Here is a 20,289-nt window from a genome sequence, read left to right on the forward strand (position 1 = left end):
ATTCCGTATTCTAGTCCGGAACTTGCGTTAACAAATACAGTATGGCAAACAAGAACAAATGAATATAGTTTAGCGAGAGACCGCGAAGGTACTGCAAGCAATTTGTGATCACCGGGACCGGCTTACATTCTCACCTGGTTAAAATGCCTACGTTGAAATACGGAAAGTTAATTACGGGTTGGGTTATTGTAGTTAAATTTATAGGTATTGTAATTTATTTACTTGACGTATTTCTTTTATCGTGGACTTAAAAAAAGAAAAAAAAAAGAAAACGTGGGGTCTGGTAATGTCCGGTTAGAACGAAGTTACTTTCGCTATAAATTTGTTTTAAATAACAGATACATTGAAACAATGTTTGAGAATAACAAAATAATAAAGTTTTTTTTTAAATTAAAATAATAGTAACACCACATAATCGACGTATATACCGTATTGTATTAGTCGGTCACCGCAAAACACACAAACTAATATGCCATTATTTCCTTTTCAAGGACGTTGGATTTGGTACGAGTTTATTTTTATTTTTACAGATTTATTTTTATCTTTTCTTGGATATTTGTTGAAAACTCTTTGATAAATCATTCATTGGGAGAAATGAAACATAAAACACAAATCTATCATAAGGTATGGTGCAACGTTCCAAAACAGAAAAAAATAAATCTTTATTAGGGGATTTTCACACAATAAATAAAATAGTACTCTGACACTGTTTAATGTAATTAAATGAAAAAATATTAAGGAAATTTTACAAAATTAAATTAAATTAATAAAAATTATTGTTTATAATCGAAACATTCGTCAGTAAATATTTTTAATACATTTGGATTTTTATCTATCAACCGTTCTAATGATTTTTTACGCTTTGCTAGTACTTCTTTTAATTCTTGGTTAGATGTTTGTACAGTACGATTGCAGTTAAAGTTTATTTGCATTTCTTGTTCAAGAATATTTTTAACACAGTGACAACTATTTTTTGGCAAGCTTAGATCGTCCGTACTTGAATATTGAGTCCCAACAGAATGATGACGCTCTTTGGTTGCAGAAAATGGCAGCTCCTTATATGCGATATCTTTAGGGTTAATAAAGTGAGGTGAAATTTCTGTTTTAGAAACTGGACTCAGAATGGTGGTAACTCTTTCGTAATTTTCTTTAGTGTAATCTAAATAGTTGGCTAAATTCGGAAATGAATTTGTTTTTATCCAGTTTGTACACTTCCTCGCTGGACAATCTTCAAGACGTGCGAAATCGTCTAGTAATAATGACTCTAAAGAAGACTCTTTATCAATTGATTCGCAGGTCGTTTTAGATGGTAACTTAACTTCATTTAACTTCTTCGGCGGAGATGATTCGCGTGGAGTACGACATTTACATTTCTGTGATTCTAAATAGCTTTTTATACCTTCATATCCATGACACTTAGCGTAGACATATTGTCTTCCGACTCTAAAATATGGTAAATCTACATCAGATGGTAAAGTCTCTCGACTGCCGTATGCTTTAGGAATAGGATCTGATAAATCACCAATTACAACGAAAGGTTTTTTTTCACATACAGTTATTTCCTGCTCAGGTTGTTTAAAATGAAATACGTTTGAGTCAATATCATCACTTTTTAAAATTGTAGTACACATTACTGGATTTCTTTTTAGTTCAATAATTTGCAACATCATCATTTTCTTTAAGTCTAATAAAAAAGTTGTTTGTTCCGGTAATATTTTAAGTGAAAAACTTATAAACTTTAAAAACAAGTGTAAGATTTTCTTAATTTTTTGTTCCCAATGTTTATTGATATCTGATATTCCTACATATTTTCGTTTGAAATCTTCTATTACCTGAGCTTTTTTTTCTAATATTTTACTTTTACTTAAAACTTCATCAGATTGTAAATTTTGTAGAAGTATTTTTCGGATTTTGCATTTTTTTCTCTCTAAGCTCATTATATACATAGTACTAGTAATTCTTTCCGCTTCGACTTGTTTATAAAATGCTTGTATGGCAAAATTTCTCTCCTGAACGGCTTGCAGTATTAGTATTTTATTTCGATGCACTTCATTATGCAATAAAAGTGAATAGTATTTTTTTAATTTTTGTACTTCAATAGTAAATCTTTTTTTCAAAATATTTTCAAGCTTTTTTCTTTCTTTCAGCAACTTATTTTGAATTTCAATATTTAAGTCCGATATAATATTCGCGTACGCTGTTTGTATTTTAGTTTGTATTTCTCTATGTAAGTGTTTTTCTAAATCTTGTAAAGATAATTCGTAAAACATGGTTATCTCATGTTTCATAATATCACTCTTGTATTTATATATATTTTGAAAAATGGTTTTAACTTTTTTAACTACTTCCTGTTTTTCATGTTCCAAGATGTTCTCCCAGGAAGCATCGTTGTCATGCACTAATGTCTCTAACAATTTTAGAAATTGTGCACGTTCCTTTTCTAAAACTTCATTACCAATGTCTAATATTCCTTCGTGTGTTTTGCCTCGAGTAATCTTTGACGTAAACGGCGGAATTAATTTTATAATACCCACAAGAAGATCGCTGGGTGATTTCCATTCGTCTTTTTGGTCTACATTTTGAACAAGCAATTCCTCTTCTGAAGGTTCTTCATCATGAATTTCAGAGAGGCTATTTTTATCAAAAAATATTTCAGCGTAAGTACTTGTCACCCTCTGAGCATCATAAAGTGTGTTATTAATATTATGATACTCCATAAATACAAATTAATTCAAAAACATAATCTGACTGAAATTGTTTCGTTTGACATGAATGTCATAAATGGAAAAATGAAAGGGAATTTAAAAATAAACGAATCATTATATACGGTAAACCTCCGCCAGGTACAAATAATACTCCATTATATTCTTACCGACCAGAAGTAAAAATAACTATCTGACTTTATAATAACAAATTACAATCAATTATAGCATTAATTATTTTTATTTAATCATAACTAATAACTACAACAACAACTAGAACAATCAACTATAAAGGCATATTTTCTATGACTCAGAAATACTATGCTTGGAGTACCCAAACGGTTTTTTTATTTTTAATGTTTTACGCTACAAGGTTTAAATGCATTAGGTGATAAAAATATACATTTAGATAGGAAGGGATCTTTCGGAAGGCAACTATTTCTATTTTTATTATGTCATCTATACTTGTATTTTATATTACTAATTTCGTTACAGTTGCAAATTACCAATTAATTATAATGACCAATTAATTATAACCAATAAATGACTTAGGACTATATACATGGATGAACGGGAGATTCAGGCTAAACAGCTGCCAAGCATAATAAAGTTTTACTTGAAGTTAATAGTGTATAAAATACTACTACTAATACTAGGCGACTAAACCGCCGAGATGGCCCAGTGGTTAGAACGCGTGCATCTTAACCGATGATTTCGGGTTCAAACCCAGGCAGGCACCACTTAATTTACATGTGCTTAATTTGTTTATAATTCATCTCGTGCTCGGCGGTGAAGGAAAACATCGTGAGGAAACCTGCATGTGTCTAATTTCAACGAAATTCTGCCACATGTGTATTCCACCAACCCGCATTGGAGCAGCGTGGTGGAATATGCTCCATACCTTCTCCTCAACGGGAGAGGAGGCCTTAGCCCAGCAGTGGGAAATTTACAGGCTGATTATGTTTATGTTATGTTAGGCGACTAAAAATAGTCCAAATTAACATGAAGTACTTATTTCATTAAATTGATAAATTAATAATTTTACAGAATGAAAATTGAAATTATATTATTATTTTTTCCTTAAACATTTCAAGACTACGTAGATTTCAACATGCTCACTTGACACCATGATTTAAGCAATCGCATGTATAATTCGTAGTTGACATTTTCTTTACGAGTCAAATATCTTTTGTATTCTCCTCGTGAGAATATTTTATGAGAAACTAATATTCTCTGAGAATTTTCACAACTAATATTTTCTGAGAAAATATTAGTTGTGAAAACTTCTAATAATACTATTAGTTTAAAAATTTAAATACTAACTTATTTATTTAGAAATTGTATGATGTATTTATACTTTAATATGACATTTTTATTTATTATTATTCAATTTATAGGGTCAATACATAATTAAGATTAGATTACGTCAGTTTGTATAGTTGGTTTCAAGTTGTTTTCAACGAACGCGTCTTACCTGGTTTTACTTACGGTGCCGAAAGGTCGACACTAACTGCGGGACTAGTCACAAATTCAAGGCCGCTCAACGTACTATGGAGTAGCCTATGCTCGGAATATCTTTGAAGGTTAAATTCAGAAATAAGGTTATCCGGAAAAGTACCAAAGTTATTATAGATATATAGATTATAGATATATATTGCATGATTAGCTGACTGAAATGGAAATCAGTATGTTAGTCATGTATGTCGAAGGACCGATGGCCGTTGGAGCAGACGAGTCCTAAGCGCGATCAGAGTGGATGCGGAAGGCGGAGAACCTTGACGCACTTCAAGAGAAACCTACGGCCAGCAATGCATTATGAATGCCTGATGATGATGACCATGAAGTGAATTTGACATATTGATATGTAAATGTTGATACAAAAATCTTGCTTATATTTGTTAAATCATTTATATTTTTTAAATTAAAACGATTTCATTTTTAAATTCAATTTATTTTCCTGAAAGTTTTAACGAGTTTCTTCAATGCTAGGAAATTTAAATAAGTGTGAAGGCAGTTCAAAGGAACGGTTTGGTATTCAAATGGGCGTACGTGTCGACGGCCTACCTGTGATTAGCAACGTGATGTAAAGCGGAATACCTTCACCGACAAATTTAATTAAACACTTCCTTGCACCACCCGCCCACTGAGAGCTTGTCTTATCTCTCCAGCGCTACTGAAGCACATTGTAAATATTCCCTGTTCTGGTCAGGAGACACAGACAAAGTATCATTTTACCTTCAGTAAATACTAAATATACCGGAAGCATTACTGGTATTGGATATTCATGACAAAAACACTCGATTTCTTGCTACAGACTACTCCGAACACGAGCATGTGATAATAAATTACGGATATATCTCGACTCCATTCTCATTACGGATGCGGCAATGTCCGTTGGAGTTTTGTCATAACTCAGTCTCGGTTAAAATTATTTCCGTTGGGTATGATGAGAAAACTAGAGGTGGAGAACTGGAAATGTAAGTATTCGCGCAACAAGCCGTGGAATAACGACGGGACATATTTCATTCTTAACGAAGTTAAATTTCCGGGCAATTCATGTAAGAGCGTGCGTAGCTGAGATAATAACACTATGTTTAATATATTTGCAATATCGGTCATAATAATTAATTGTAGTCTTAAAAAACCAGATATAAAAATTATTTCATATCCAAATATATGATAATTATTTATATGTGTGTTTAATTATTGAAAACAATAAGGAATATAAGAATAAAGTATGACTTATATTTGGTTGTCAAATGAACACTTTAGTTGTATAAATAAGTTTCTGTTAGTTTTGTCTCAGATAAAGATCTACCAACAAAAGTTAAGTGCTATATTGTCTAAACTTAGCAAACTAAGGCTAAGGTTTGACGTATTCGCAATAAAACAAGAGCCATATTTCAGAAACTGCAAACAACTTTTGGATTGTTTTCTACACATCATATCGGCAAATAAATCTTTCGGCTGCTTATCTGACGTCAAACTTAATTCCCATGCATAATTCATCGCGTTGATGCCCGGTGAAAAGGAAAAGTTTATAACTCCGAACAGTGAACGTTTACGACTGACACCCGTCGATTACTTCGTGAAAATTCGCCGATACAGTATTATGTACTTATTACAAACTTCCCAAATAGTGGCATCGTACTATGTTTGTTTCAAGTTTCTCATAATAATGTTGCAGATATAATACTTGTTATTATTTAAATTTAAAATCTCAAAGGCAAAGCTACATCTAAGGATATAATCGCGACGACGGATACGACGCGTGACGTCCCGTTCTATATTTCATACTTACAGAAACAAGTTGGTGGAGATTCTCGTTGGCAAGGACAGAGCGTGCTACGTGCAGATAAAGATGCCTCTTACATTGCCGCCTCTTTTCCTTCAGTATAAATATATTTGTTTTATAAATATGTATTTCTGTCGTTGTAAAAAATGAGTTTGTTTATTTAAATTTATATATGAATAATGAGGTGTTCTCCAAATATGTGTAAAAAAAATGCCTGAAGTGGATGTGACGATAGACAAGCGGTAAGGATTAGAATCTGCGACCTTCACATAGCTGTATCGATATTACAATCCAATTATACGTATATAAAAAAAAAATAATCCGATAAATCGTTAGTAATACTGTACATTGCAAGCCAGAAAATATACGCTCAATCAATATGTAAAGCCCCAGTTGTGAACACTTGACGAACTAGTCGATGTGAACGAGTTGTCATCAATCGAGTGCGAGCCGCCGCGGGATTGACGCCGCGCAAATCAATTTCGTGTAGCACCTGCTTTGCTCCATGTCGTACTGTTGATATTCTGCCTTGCAATCGCCAAATTGTTAAACAATTTGAGTGTTTAGACTTCTTGCATTTGCATATGAATTTAATTAATAAAGCTCATGCTTCCCAGAAATAGCTAGACTCCAATACCAAGCCTTCCTGCCCGCCCGCGGGATGTCCTTCATGTGTTTTTTACTTTTCTTTTGGACTTAAGGTCAAATTTTTTTCTATTTATTATACATACTTGATGTATTTATATATTTTTTTCTTAATAATTATTATTAATATATTTTTCAAATTTTATTTAAACCCTCAGCTCAAAAGTATAGCGATATAAAAGTAGCAGGTTTAATCCTGACCCTTGGGCTATTATCACTCCCTCTTCTAACTCAAGCTTAACTAACGATCATTGGAGAGGTAAATATGAAAAAAGATTATTTAATTGAAATTATCAATATATACCTATTTCATTCCAAATATATCTGAATATTTTATTGCTTGCAAATTATTAATCACCATTTTTTTTTCTATATTCATCTTCACTGTCAGTTATTCGCCGTACCAATATAACAGTTTTAATACCAACTTTAGTCATTTAAATTGAAAACATGAATATTTCCAAGAGCTTTTGAGATGCAGACCGACCAATTAGTGACTAATATGAATCGATCGAACCTTTTTAGAATTTATGTATTACGTATATTATGTTTTTATTTAAGAATTGAATTATATTATTATATTATATAAAGTTATTAAAATCATGTTAACAAGAGGTAAGTAAGTAATAGCTTTCTCTTACTTTAGCTTCTGTATTATACATTATAATGCTTAGTAGCTAAAATATTTTCTTGATAAAACAAGAGTCGCCGTATTCGGGCAATAAACATTTAATTTGTAAATTATAATTAGTAATCCATTACGTACTTTGCGATGAAGAAATATATAACGAGGAAACCAGCATGTGTTAGATAAAATTCTGTATTGTATTCATATATGTATAATATAATATCCATGAATATCCACCAACCACATTGGTGCAGCGTAATGGATTGAGCTCCAAACGATTTTCTCGCAAGGAGAGAACGCTTTGCATGTTACTGTAATACAGTTTCACTAAATGTGTAGTTCCCATTGCCACTATTTTAAATGTTCGATGTAAAATATTAAGTTAGGTCCAACTCAAAAATATTCAGTTTGATTGTGAAAATTCGACTGGAAGGTGTGCGGTGCGACAGTGCAAGCAAAAACTGAATGATAAACAAAGTCTGGCAAATAGTTGGACATACCACGCAACATATACATACATGTTGTGCTGGGCTTGTTTGTTTACGACATTTAAATTCAGTACAGCAAGTTACGGGAAAGAGTTTTAGCATTTGTCCGGTGCAGGTGAACTCACATACAGAATTGTAAATTTATTCGTATCTAGTTTTCTTAACGCCGAGGTCGCTGCCCGGCGCCGTTGTGGTTCTTTAGTTCAGATCACTACCAAACTATGTACTACTCATGTTTTACATTATTTGTGATGTTCATGAAATTTATTATCATGAGTATTTCAATACTAGAACATCATTTATGTTTGTCATGATGTTTATGTTACATTTGTGTTTATATTTCATCTCTTACTCGGCGGTGAAGAAAAACATCGAGATAATTGCATTGGAGCTGCGTGCTAGAATAATCTCCAGACCTTCTACCTTAAAGAGGACACCTTAGCCCGCAGACGGACAATTAAATAATATGCTGTGATCATTACAAATTAATAGCTACAAACCATAGAGCGCATAAGTAGTAGTAGAAATAAATATTAATTTCTACTAAAAATACTTGTAACTAATGTACGGTAAAATTCTCTCCGCCCTGGCTTCGCACGCTTAAAATTCATACAAATCGTCAACGTCACAAAAAGAGTAACTATGCTAAATTTCAACTCAATCAGGCATTTAGTTTCGATGATCTCGTGATGAGTGGTTGTTTGTTGTTTGTTTCTAATTTAAAATAATGGTGTTACTTATTTCCATTTTCATAGTAGTTAAACTTAAAAAATATCTGTATATATGTTCCAAGTTATATATACATATGTATAAAGTATATACGTTGTGTATACTCAGAATAGCGTCTATCTCAGAGTTCGCTGTAAATGACTTAAAATATTAACAGAGCCGGCGTTCGTTTGCTTAATGCCCGCTCGCAGCCAGTACGTGTTACTGCCTTCAGACACGACATGAGAAGGTGTTGCTTATAATTTTGACGTTGTAAGATTGCGCCGTAATGTAGGGTAAGGGCTGGTTGAATTGCTGTATTTCCTTAATAGTTTGCATTTACCCCTCGCCGACAATTTGTGACAAGAGCGTGAGCTAAATTGTCGCCTGGAGGAAATAAACTAATTTACTTATACACGGGGTCCGTAAACGCGTTTGTTCAAGTACAAAGTAACTACCGAAGGATAGGTAGAATATTAACTTGAAATAATTACCAGCAAAAGTAAAACTGGAATCTCCCATTTGAAAATGTTTCATTCAAGAAGGGATATTAAGAACACTTGTTACAAGCATTTTGTTACAGCACTGAATTGAAAGTGATCATCACCAATTCCGAAATTGCGAGAGAAACCAGCAAAAACTCAGTAGTTGTTACTTTTCTGAAATGAAATGATTGTGTTAATCATTTAAATTCTTGTATTGTGTAATAGGGTCTATCAATGAATCTATTTTTAGCAATGTTTCTATTAAAAAATAAACTATGTAACTAATTATTTTCTCTTTAATAAAACCTAGGGAAGCTTCCAGCACACTAAATCACCAGAACCATTCCTTCCTCCAAACAGGCACGTATTGCGCCCTAAATCCTTCTCAACATTATACAGACAATTGCAGGCTGGAAGGCATTTTAATAATGAATTCTTTTACCTGGCACGTACTTATGTTATTACTGACATTTTAATGAAGACCGTCATATAATGCTTCATTGTGTCGAGATTACCATCTCTAGTATAACTTTCACAAAAATATTGAATTACATGCTGTTTCATATTTTACATGACAAGGTTTGTGGTGCAGGATGCTTTTCTGTCGGTACCTCAAATGTCAGTCTCAAAATTAATACTTTAAATTTACGTCATACTAGCGGAGAATTGGGTTATCATGAGTTCATGCAAAATTCAAAGTTGCAGAGCTATCATTTAAGTTGACTTAAGCTGCTTCACACGTACCGACTTATTCGACAGGCGTCAATGTTTCGAAGGAAACTGCACTCGGTGTTAAATGTATACGAAGTAGATCGAAAAGGTTACGGGACGAAAACGATTCGAAACGTTTAAAGTTGATTGTTTTATGAAAACATGTATCAAATGGACACCATAGAATTAATTAGTATAGTATTAATTCTTTAAAACGTACATATAATAAAATAAAATATATAAAATGATGGCGTGACAAAGGTAGCAGTGGATTCTGCATCGCTCTAAAATAATATAAAGAAAAAATAGTATTTTCATATAGTGATATTTATACGATATGATATCATTAATGTATTTTAATGTCTCGAGGATAAATTAACGATAATTATTCGAATCGAGATATTTCACTTGTTGGAATACGATCGTGGGTTCAAATTCTGTCAAACATCACTGTATTTTTGCATAATTTGTTTATTATTTTGCGACATTGCTTATCCGCCAGCCCTCACTGTAGCAGTGGAATAAGAGGAGATAAGGAGGTTTTTGCCCAGTAGTGGGATATTTTACAACGACCACATTTCGGAATATAGCATTACTCACACAATAAAAATGATTGCTTTAAATTATTTCGATTTAACAAGCTTTTGAGTAAACATTGCCAGAAGAGGTTTGCAGTACTCGAGGCGCTATCTACATAATGCATAACTATTGATATCCACCACTAGGCTGAGATGATGGAGGCTAAATGCTTGCTTGGAATCTAGTTCTATCCCATTGCCCAATGTTCGCAGTTGAATTGCATTACATTAGACCTTGCTTGCATTCCAACTGCTCTAAATGCAGTCGGGTGAATCTACATATTTAACTAAGATATATATTAGTGAAAACAGTTCCTCTTGCCGGAGTGTAGATCTCCTATATAAATTTTCTCATTTGGAACTAATTATTTTGACCAGAATCCGCATATTTAATTTATAATTTATTCAACAGAACGAAATGAAAATTATGGTGTGTGAGAATATTGTTAGTAATATTAAATTTAAATTAGCTTTAGTAAGGTGTTGGTAGAAAAACTATTTAGATGGTCACATTTAAATTTGGTTTTAATGTTGTTATTTGGCGGTAGAATATGTGAACGCCCCACCACCAAGTTAATTAATAAGATTAATATAGTTATATTACATAAACAATCTTAACTGGAGATTGCGGGTTACATCCCCGGTAAGTGTCACTGAGTTTTCATGCGTTTGATTATGCTTATTATTCATTTCGTGCTCTGCGGCGGACGAGAAATTCGCGAGGAAATGTGTCTGCGTAGGATAAAACTCCGCCACACGGATCCACTATCCCATATTGGAGCAGAGTGATGAAAGCTCTAAAAGCTTATGTTTTCACTTGAAACTTGAAGGGCTTAACTTTAAATAGAACTTTATTTTTTCAACGGCTATTCTCAAATCTTCAAAAGGGAATAATTGATTATTTTAAAAGACAACAATGTTTGTGTGAATAATTGAATGATTTTGTGATTACTTTCTGTGCACAACACACTAAAATCCCATCAGATTAAGACTATTTATTTTATAAATAGAGTTTGACGCCGCTTTATTGTCTAAGCGAGTGTGTCCCTGTCAACTTACTGAGCGCTACGTTATCGTAGCATGAACGTTAAAGCAACAGTTTTGTTTCTGTTGACAGAGCCCTCTGTGCGTGTTAATTTTATTGGGGAGCGTGACATTTCACTTCGCTGTCGACATGACGCAGGTCTGCTTGAAGACGGTCACCGGCGGTTAGACAATTGAATCACGCGGACACGTGATTTACCCCTCTTTTCCATTCACTTCCTTTGAAATATAAAGCAAAATATGCGCTATTTAAAGGTTTATGTAACTTGAGGTTATGACATATAAAACATTTATTCTTATTACGTTAAAGTTATATTTTATCCTACGTAAAAAAAATTTTATTATTTAGTATAATATTTTGAAATTTTAATAATTTTGCGTTATTCGAGACTAATATACTCTTATTTAAAATGTAAGCAGTTTGATTTTATGTACTCATATATTGTTAAAAATTTCAGTTTTAATATTTCCGATTCTGAATACATAAATATACTGAGGAACATTCTCGTGCATGATATCGTAATACGTTTCGCCATAATAATCTCTAGTCGGAGCGTAATCAAATCCGGTCGGGACTAGCGCCCTAATCGAGGCAGACCACGCTCGACCTCCGTCAAATCAACCTAAGAACATGACCTGACTGTCAGAGAGACAGATAACTGTTTAACTTTTACTTAATAATTTTACTTGTATAAATATTCGAAAATAACACATCAAAAGAATATTATTAAGATTTTAGTAAACTTAAATGAAAAAAAATCTTCCTTCTTTATTTTGTTCCCCATCAAAGGGAAAATTGGCAAGTCTTATGTTGTGATTATGTTTTGGTGACAAACATTTCTGGAATTAATTTAAACTATCAACAACTTTTAATAGTGTCTAATTGTTGTTGACTTTCTGAAGAATACTAATAGTCGCAAATTAACAAGTGTTTTAATAATACTGCAATTCTTAAATTTTTATACTTATTTCTTGAAATATTAAAATATTTTTAAAAATAAATTACTGACAATAAAAACTTCTCATACTATAATGCTTCTATATCGAATAAAAGTTTAACTTTAACTTATTATGAATAGCAACAATAAAAATAAATGTAGACAAACCCTTACACAGACGGAATAAATTTTATTATTACGTTGTTCGAGGTAAATTGGTACAAGTTACTTCAGGCTCTATATCAATTATTATTTTAAACTTACTCTTAGAAAGTTTCTTAGCCGACCACGTGAGCGAACTTGACAATGAACTTGCAGCTTGATAGTATATAATCTACACGTTCCTTTAATTCAAGTGAGAGTCGAGTTCAAAGTTAGCAACTAATTGATAATAAAATGAGTTGGAAGCATCGAAATTCGGAAGTGTTTGTAATATATTCGACTGATTGCATGATATCGGACAACAAATTCATTTTAAAATACGAACGATTAGTAAAAAATAATAATAATGCAATGTTTTTTAATGTACAACCAGTGTCTTTCGAGAAAATTCACGTTGGCGCGTCGAGAACGCTTAGAACGTTGGCTCTCCGCCTGCTACATATTTCACTACATAAATCATAACTTTATTTCCTCTCGCTCACTTGATAGTAGCTCGAGGCGGGAGGTGTCTTTGAAAAGGCTTTAAGACTTCTCCGCAATACCACAACAAAGGCGTGTAATATTAAATTAGGCGTAGCTGGAACTGTGAGAAGTTAATATCATTTCCTGATGTAAAATATAATAAACTCAGATTTGAGATAGCCGCTACTTTAAAATCAAACATTAACTTAATTCATCGTGGCTTAAACAATTAGGTTACGTATGCAACGGGCTTTATACATTTAATGATTATAATGACGGTAACGCCAGCTCATTTGAGACGTTTTAAACGGTCCTTCCTGCCAATTAGCGCGCGGCGCGCCTCCAAACAAAAGGAGTGGAGCCTCATGAATTTATTGTTAGGTTACTGGCTTAAGTTATTTAAGTGTTCGCGGAACGGACGTTATTCACGTGCGAGACGCGGCGCAGAATGCAGCTTCCTACGACGATTTATCATGAATCTTTAATTAAACTTTAGCACTGACTGTTCACGGAGACTCATTGTGTCTCGCAATATGCCTGTTATATTGAGTGTTTTGGAACGTTTAGTTATTAAGTTTTCTTAAGGTGAATATCATAAATTTAATCAAGAAATCAATAAACGGTAACAAAAGACAATATTGGTATTTTATTGATTCTACTTTCACTATTGTTTATCCGAGTAAATTGGAATTTCGCTTTGAAATAGTTTCGGGGAATAGGCTTCTATTTTTCAGCAAATAGTTTTTGAAATCTATTGATAGGGAAATAACAAATGAAAGCAGGAACAATAACGTATAAGCTCGTGGCGATTGCAAGTTTCATAATACTAGCCCATACATGTACCTATGTCCGTACATAATTACATACAAAACGCATTTAAATATCTACATGAAAACTAATGTCTAAAACACAACTATATATATAATTATGTTTTCGTGCTTATTTCGGCTCGTTTGACTTCACCTGTCGCTCGGAGTGTCACATATAAGCAAGAAAGTCGGTCTAGTATACTCGGTTTGCGAAAACATGTTTTAAACTCAAATGAAATGACGAAGTTCCGAAGTTATTCTCAGTTCGTTTATAATACAATTAAGTGCTTGCGGTTTGTGGATACGATTCAATTACGAACTTTGAGAATATTTTATATCTTCGAGAAAAGGATCTGTCAAATTTTATACTAGTGTTTTTAAGAAAGGAATATTATACAAAAAAGGTTGTTATTAAAAAATAACACATTTTGTCACAGTCATTTTATATTAATTTCTATTTATCATAATATTTCTATATGTGTCATAATACAGTATATGTACAACAATATCAACAATTTTAATACCTCATTCTATACATTTAGGTTATATGCAACATGAGTATAGCTTTGTTTTGAATCATTATTTTTAATGGAATCCATTACAATATATAATATAAAATTGATACTTTCTTAGAATTAATGAATTGATAAGAAAACATATTTTATACATTTTTTTTTATAAATTAATAAGAAAGAAATTAAAATATGCAAACAGGAAAAGCGTTTGTTAAACAAATACACTAGTTAACGTCTAACGTCACTACGTCTTCAGTTACAAGAAGTTTTTTTTTTTTAATTATATTTTTATAGATTTATACATGCTCTTAAATAACAATAATGCAACCAATAAGGTCCTTCAAATAATCAAAGTCTAAGAATCTATAAACGACAGAATTTACAATTTATTATAATTCTTTCGGGAATATACATAGACCAAGTCGAACAGTTTGAAATCTTTGTCTATATAATATTATACTTGGCAGTTAAAACTATGATTGTTTTTATAAAACCTTAAACCTTTTTTTTAAATTAGGAAATTAAGAAAACACCCGGTGATATAGCGAAATGGATCCTTCAAATTAACTACACTAAATTCTATCACAACATCGCATACAGTTCAAACTATTAAAAGACAATGCAATACACTGCGGATATTACTTTTAGCCAAATATTATCCTAATTGCGACTCCAAAAAGGCACTAGTTATTATTTATATGTAAATCTGATACGTTTCCAAAATCGTTGTAATTCGAATATACCAAAGACTATTTTTAATATTTTTACTAATTAGTTACGAACAATTTTACAAATGTCTGGTTGCTGCATAATTTCGATAGCTATTTTTTCAGTCATAGTTCATCAACCGAATTCATTTCTTTATATTCAAAAAACTTGTAATGTATTTTTCTGTTAATTACGCTTGAAAACGGTAAAAGAGGTTTTTGCTAAGCAGTGGAACACTCATTTTTTTTTGGTTATGTGTTGATAAAGCCAGTTACAGATTCATAAAACAAATTCGGTTGTAAGCCTACAACTTACAAAAAAAAAAATGCAATTATTTCGTATTAATATATGTAAAGACTTTACATATTTTTAATAACGTCTCGTGATGCAATATTTGAAAGCTCTTGTAAGCCACGAACTCTTTTAAAGCCAGCTAAGCTACAACGCTATAATGAGACAGTGTAATAAGTAGTACTGCTGAGCAAAATAGCAAAAGGAAGTAGTAGCATATTTTGAAACGACATAAAACTCTTTTGCACACTAAAAATTAAAAGTAGTTTTCTTTAAAATTTATTTAAACTTATAATAAAAAAATATACTGAGATACAATTACAATTGAAATAAAAAAGGAACGTTATTTACAACGTAAAATTCTACATATTTATAATTTTTTTTTTCTTATTCTATTATCGTATATATGTCACCGTACACCGTAACATACTACTTACAATTTTATGACGCATTATTTTTCGGGAGTGTCATGAAAATAGTAAACCAACCTAATCAAAGGATTAAAACAATTCTCCATTAAAAATGTTTCGATAGTTTACAATCTCGCAAGATAGATTTTATAATCGAAAGGTATTTACAATTGAACTGTAATATATTTTACACGATAATACAAAAAAGATAAATGTTATTATTAATATATAGAATTTTATGTTGTCCAATAATAATGGGACTTTTAAATATTTTTATAACAAACTATTTCTCAAATTAAAGACAACTTTTTTATTTCAATACAATTTTATAACAATATTTGTGTAAAAAATAATTTGACATACATTTGCGTAGTTTTATGAACAAAATAATAATAGATCAAAAAACTATATATTCTATTGCAAAGTCACAATTTCTATGTAAATGGTAAATTTAATAACATATCCGAGTTAAATTCAATATTTTATTCTACCCAATAAACACAAATTATTTATACAACCATAATTCAGCTCCGATTTATATAATTGACTATATCAAGAAATAGTTACTAGTATCTTCCTACGACGCATAATGTTTAAAATGGTATAATTCAGTACAGTATTAATTAGTTATACATAACAATATTATAGTATATACTATTCTACACACCTTATATGTCTGTTATATATCATCATCGACAGATTAAGCTCTCTTCTCTCGCAGCGCAAACGCCGTGGGGGGGCGCTAGGAACAATTTTCCGTTAGCACAAGCACATAATTGGTAAATGTTCTGATGATGTGGGTCGTGGCTGTGTGACCCCGAAGGTGGCAACGGTAACGCTGATTTTAATTTCGGCATGTATATATTCGGAGCATCTAATCGAATCTGTAATAAATAACAAAGAATTAAAATCTTTAGATGATTTCAATGATCACTAGAATAAATGATCATAATGAAACTTTGTATCAGTTACATTTATAAAGGGAAATCATGAGTAACTAATAATCGTGCATACCCAGATGGGTTTGCACAAAGTCCTGGTATATTCATATTCTACATGTCTGTCCCGGTTTCGAAAAGGCTGATAAACGCAAAAATTAACTCAGGAGTATAAGCTGCCTAATCTCTTGTTAAATGTAATACGAGTAGCTAAAAGAATTCCCAAGTATTTGATTTAACTTATTATGTCAGTCAGCAGACCGGTTAAATTCTATTTCGAATGTCAAATGATATTTTGAGTTTCTCGAAGGCTAGTTCCACTATAATTTAAAAATTACAACAAAAAAAAAGTATTGTTAAGAAATTAATGCTTGTTAACAAATTAGTTAATAAATAATATTGTTTGTTTTCGTAAATTTACTTAAGTTAAAGCTTATTGTGCACGTTAAAATATCGTTGAACTAATTATCATTTATAATAATAATAAATAATTATATTAAGAACAGATCGACAATTATTTAAAACGTAATTTAATGGAGCGATAGTAATAACCACTATAAATTATTCTAATGTATTTTACATACACTGACACGTTCTCCTTACAGTTCAATATATTTTTAAATTATTAATATTTCTATAAGATAGATAAAAGACATCTCGGGTTCTGGCATAAAATGCTTTGATGGATAGCATACATTATTCAGTAACATGAAGCAATAAAACATAGTTCGGTTCGTGTTATACGCGGGTATCCCTGAGTCAGCTTACCGAACCGGCGATGGAACGCAGGCGGAAGGTGGATAGACAGCTGGCGCTTATGTCACCAGCGCGTGACTCGAGCGCTATGCTTTGCGCTGCATGCATTTCCAGCGATCGGGTGGGTGATTCCAATCTGTCAAGCATTACATACTTATATTTAAAAGATTTATGCCCGGTTACTACATTTAAAAAACATTTTGCTTACGGATAGTGAAATTTTCTATGAAACGTCTCTATAAAATAACGAGACGATGTTACGAAGTCGTAAAAATTTATAAGAACGACTTTGGAGGCTCATTATTAGTAATGTCAATGATATTAAGTAATACTCACATTAATTGCTTAGATGGTGGTGCCTTAACAAGTGGCGATTGTACAGCTGAATTGAAAGTAACCCCTGCCGGACTTGCAACGACTAGGTTTTCTGCTCCGATTGACACTGCGTCATGTCCTGCACCCAATAATAAAGTGCCACGGGAGTCCCGTACTTCCAAACGAGCCACGTTGACTTCTAAGCGGTCGTGACCTAAAGTAATAAGTACTTTTAAAAAGAACTATTTAAAAAAACGCATTTCGGAAATTTCATTGAATGCAATTCAAATAATAGCTTAACGTATCTCATACAAATGACACCCTTGCTAGCTATACTGAGCCCAACGCAAGAAGAAAAAAGGATTCGGTTCAAAGACAAAAAAATTATCTATACGTGGATAAATATATGTACATATATAAAAAGTGTTTATTCAAAATGTTCGAGATTAAAAAATAACAATTAAAAAATCTTACCTAAAAATAATCTACTTTGAATCATCCCGAGTGCATCTCGCGTTGACACTGTAAAGTTTCTAGATGATTCGATTGAAATAGGTTGTCCTCGTCGGGATTTTACGCTAGATGCAAACAGCGAGTCCAAAAAAAGAGCCTGTCCTAATAATTGCAAGCCGCCCGGCACGATACGAAGTTGTCCCATTCCTTCCTGTATGAAAGTAAAAATCAAACCTCTTTTCCTCATCGAATTACATTCTACATGTTCCTGTAGCTTTAATATATATTTTACTTAAAAACTCAAAGTCTAGAAAACTTAGCTTGCGTAACTTGCTTAACTTGGCAAGCACAAGTTTGTTCTAGAAAAATAAATTATGTTATAGTGTCATGTGAATAAATTTACGTCTAGCATGTACGTGTACACACACAAATAGTCGATAATCATGCATTATAAAATACTATAAGTTTGATAAACGATGATGTAATTGACAATATTTATTCGATATTCTCCGAGATTTGTCAATTCGAAAATAAACAATGAAAATAAAAATACATTACAAAATAATACAAAACATACTGGCTTATTCTAAACGTAGATATAAAAGTTAGATTTACCGAATTGAAATCCAATACTTTCAAAACCCAGAGCGTCAGCGCGAGATTGATAATCAACATAAGCATGAGCGCCATGACAAGAATGTAGAGACATTTCTTTCGCCAGCCGTAAATGCCAACTTTGAATTGGCTATTATAACTGTTCCTGATCGAGTCCGCCTTTGTATCTCGACCCGCATTGTTGTTGAGGATCGGTTCTGGGGTGATCTTGTCGGCGTAAGGGATCCTGGAAGAAAAATATTGCTTTAAAAATCACGACATTTCATTACTTTCCGTCGGGATAATGGTCTACATTTCAATTTTAAAGCTGAGATTTAAGTTTTCGCTTCAAAATAAATTGTATTATATGAATAATTTTAAAAAGATTTAGTTACAAAACTTTTCAAAATATAAATTAAAATTAATAAAACAATAACATTAATCATTGTAAACCTGCGCCAAGCGATCCCGTGCCCAACCAAACCCAACCAACTATCACATAACGCTAATTAATAAATGTGTCATACCACATATCACATTTGTGTACCTATATTATGCTTTGTGTTATATACTATTTATAATATCTGAATGATATATGTAGATATTTGTCTATAAAATAAGAAGTTATCAACAACAACAAATTTATTCATATATTTTATTTTTAAATGTTAAAAGTATCAGTAATTATTTGATCTTAAAAAATCTACCTAGCTGATAATCAGCCTACAACTTCTTGAGCTACTAGAGATATATATAACCATAAATAATATATACGAAAAAATATACAAAATTGTTACCAAGCAATAGCATAAGAAAATCATGAAAATAACATATTTATAATTCGATCATTATACTAGCCGTAAATGTCGGAATTAAATTTAATAAACCACAACCACGAGCCACAACTAACGTAAAAGTATTAAACTTGATTGATACAAGTGTTTTACTTTAATACTGAATACTTATTTGGTCGAAATACAATCGATTTGTACGTATATAGCTAACAACAAAAAATCTAACCAAACATATATTTATATAATACTCGATAGATTTATTGTAATTAATAGAGAAGTATTTAAAAAAAAAGTACTTTATATTACTATGGAGTGTTATCAGTTACAATAAAGAAAATATATGTAAGCTATTTTGTATCGCTTAAAGATATATATGTACAAGCATTTAATAATTGGTTTAAACAAATTCGATATAGCTTTAAATATGCTTGACACAAGGGAATTTCTCGCTTCGTAGTCGAGATCTTTCGCTCGAACGTTGTTTGAAACACATTTCACTTGCATAAATCATAACTTTATTTCCTCTAGCCCTACTGATCGCAGCAAATCCGGCTTTATGTCGCACACAAGTGTCCTACATATATCTTACGAGAACATTATTTCAATAACATTATACTACTAAAGTGTTCCTTGTTTTTATTTCAAATTAATTTCATACGGTTATTTACAAAAGTGAAACAAAACCACTTGCGTTATAGATTTTCCTTATATACACTATATATATTATAAAACACCGTCCTCGCAGCCGTGTCTGTATGTCTATTTAAACGTGATAAACTCCAAAACTACCGATTTAATACGATTTTTACTACACGGTATGATTCATAAATAGGCTTTTGGTTTATATTCCTTTAAGGTTT

General features: G+C 31.9%; 3 protein-coding genes across 5 annotated transcripts in view; 1 reads left to right on the top strand and 2 right to left on the bottom strand.

Annotated features, from left to right (window-relative positions):
- Positions 1-20,289, top strand: part of LOC113397240 (probable transaldolase) — a 212,356-nt gene that overhangs the window by 30,526 nt on the left and 161,541 nt on the right. The window lies entirely within an intron of this gene.
- Positions 774-2,754, bottom strand: LOC113397602 (uncharacterized). The gene has a single exon (XM_026636018.2). The coding sequence runs from the start codon at positions 2,715-2,717 to the stop codon at positions 774-776; it is 1,944 nt and encodes a 647-aa protein (XP_026491803.2). The 5' UTR covers positions 2,718-2,754.
- Positions 16,042-20,289, bottom strand: part of LOC113397202 (delta-sarcoglycan-like) — a 33,366-nt gene continuing 29,118 nt past the window's right edge. For all 3 annotated transcript variants that reach the window (XM_026635436.2, XM_064219315.1, XM_026635435.2), the window contains 5 exons: positions 18,657-18,882; positions 18,063-18,252; positions 17,610-17,802; positions 17,286-17,409; positions 16,042-16,463 (listed from right to left, as the gene is read on the bottom strand). In XM_026635436.2, coding sequence (XP_026491221.2) covers positions 16,269-16,463; positions 17,286-17,409; positions 17,610-17,802; positions 18,063-18,252; positions 18,657-18,882 — 928 coding nt within the window. In that variant the 3' untranslated portion in view covers positions 16,042-16,268. The remainder of the gene's footprint in view (positions 16,464-17,285; positions 17,410-17,609; positions 17,803-18,062; positions 18,253-18,656; positions 18,883-20,289) is intronic.

The sequence above is a fragment of the Vanessa tameamea genome, chromosome 3 (genome assembly GCF_037043105.1).
Source record: "Vanessa tameamea isolate UH-Manoa-2023 chromosome 3, ilVanTame1 primary haplotype, whole genome shotgun sequence".
Lineage (NCBI taxonomy): Eukaryota > Metazoa > Arthropoda > Insecta > Lepidoptera > Nymphalidae > Vanessa > Vanessa tameamea.

Excerpts from the sequence above, each read along its gene's own strand:
- LOC113397602 (XM_026636018.2), bottom strand. The coding sequence starts at position 2,717 with ATGGAGTATCATAATATTAATAACACACTTTATGATGCTCAGAGGGTG.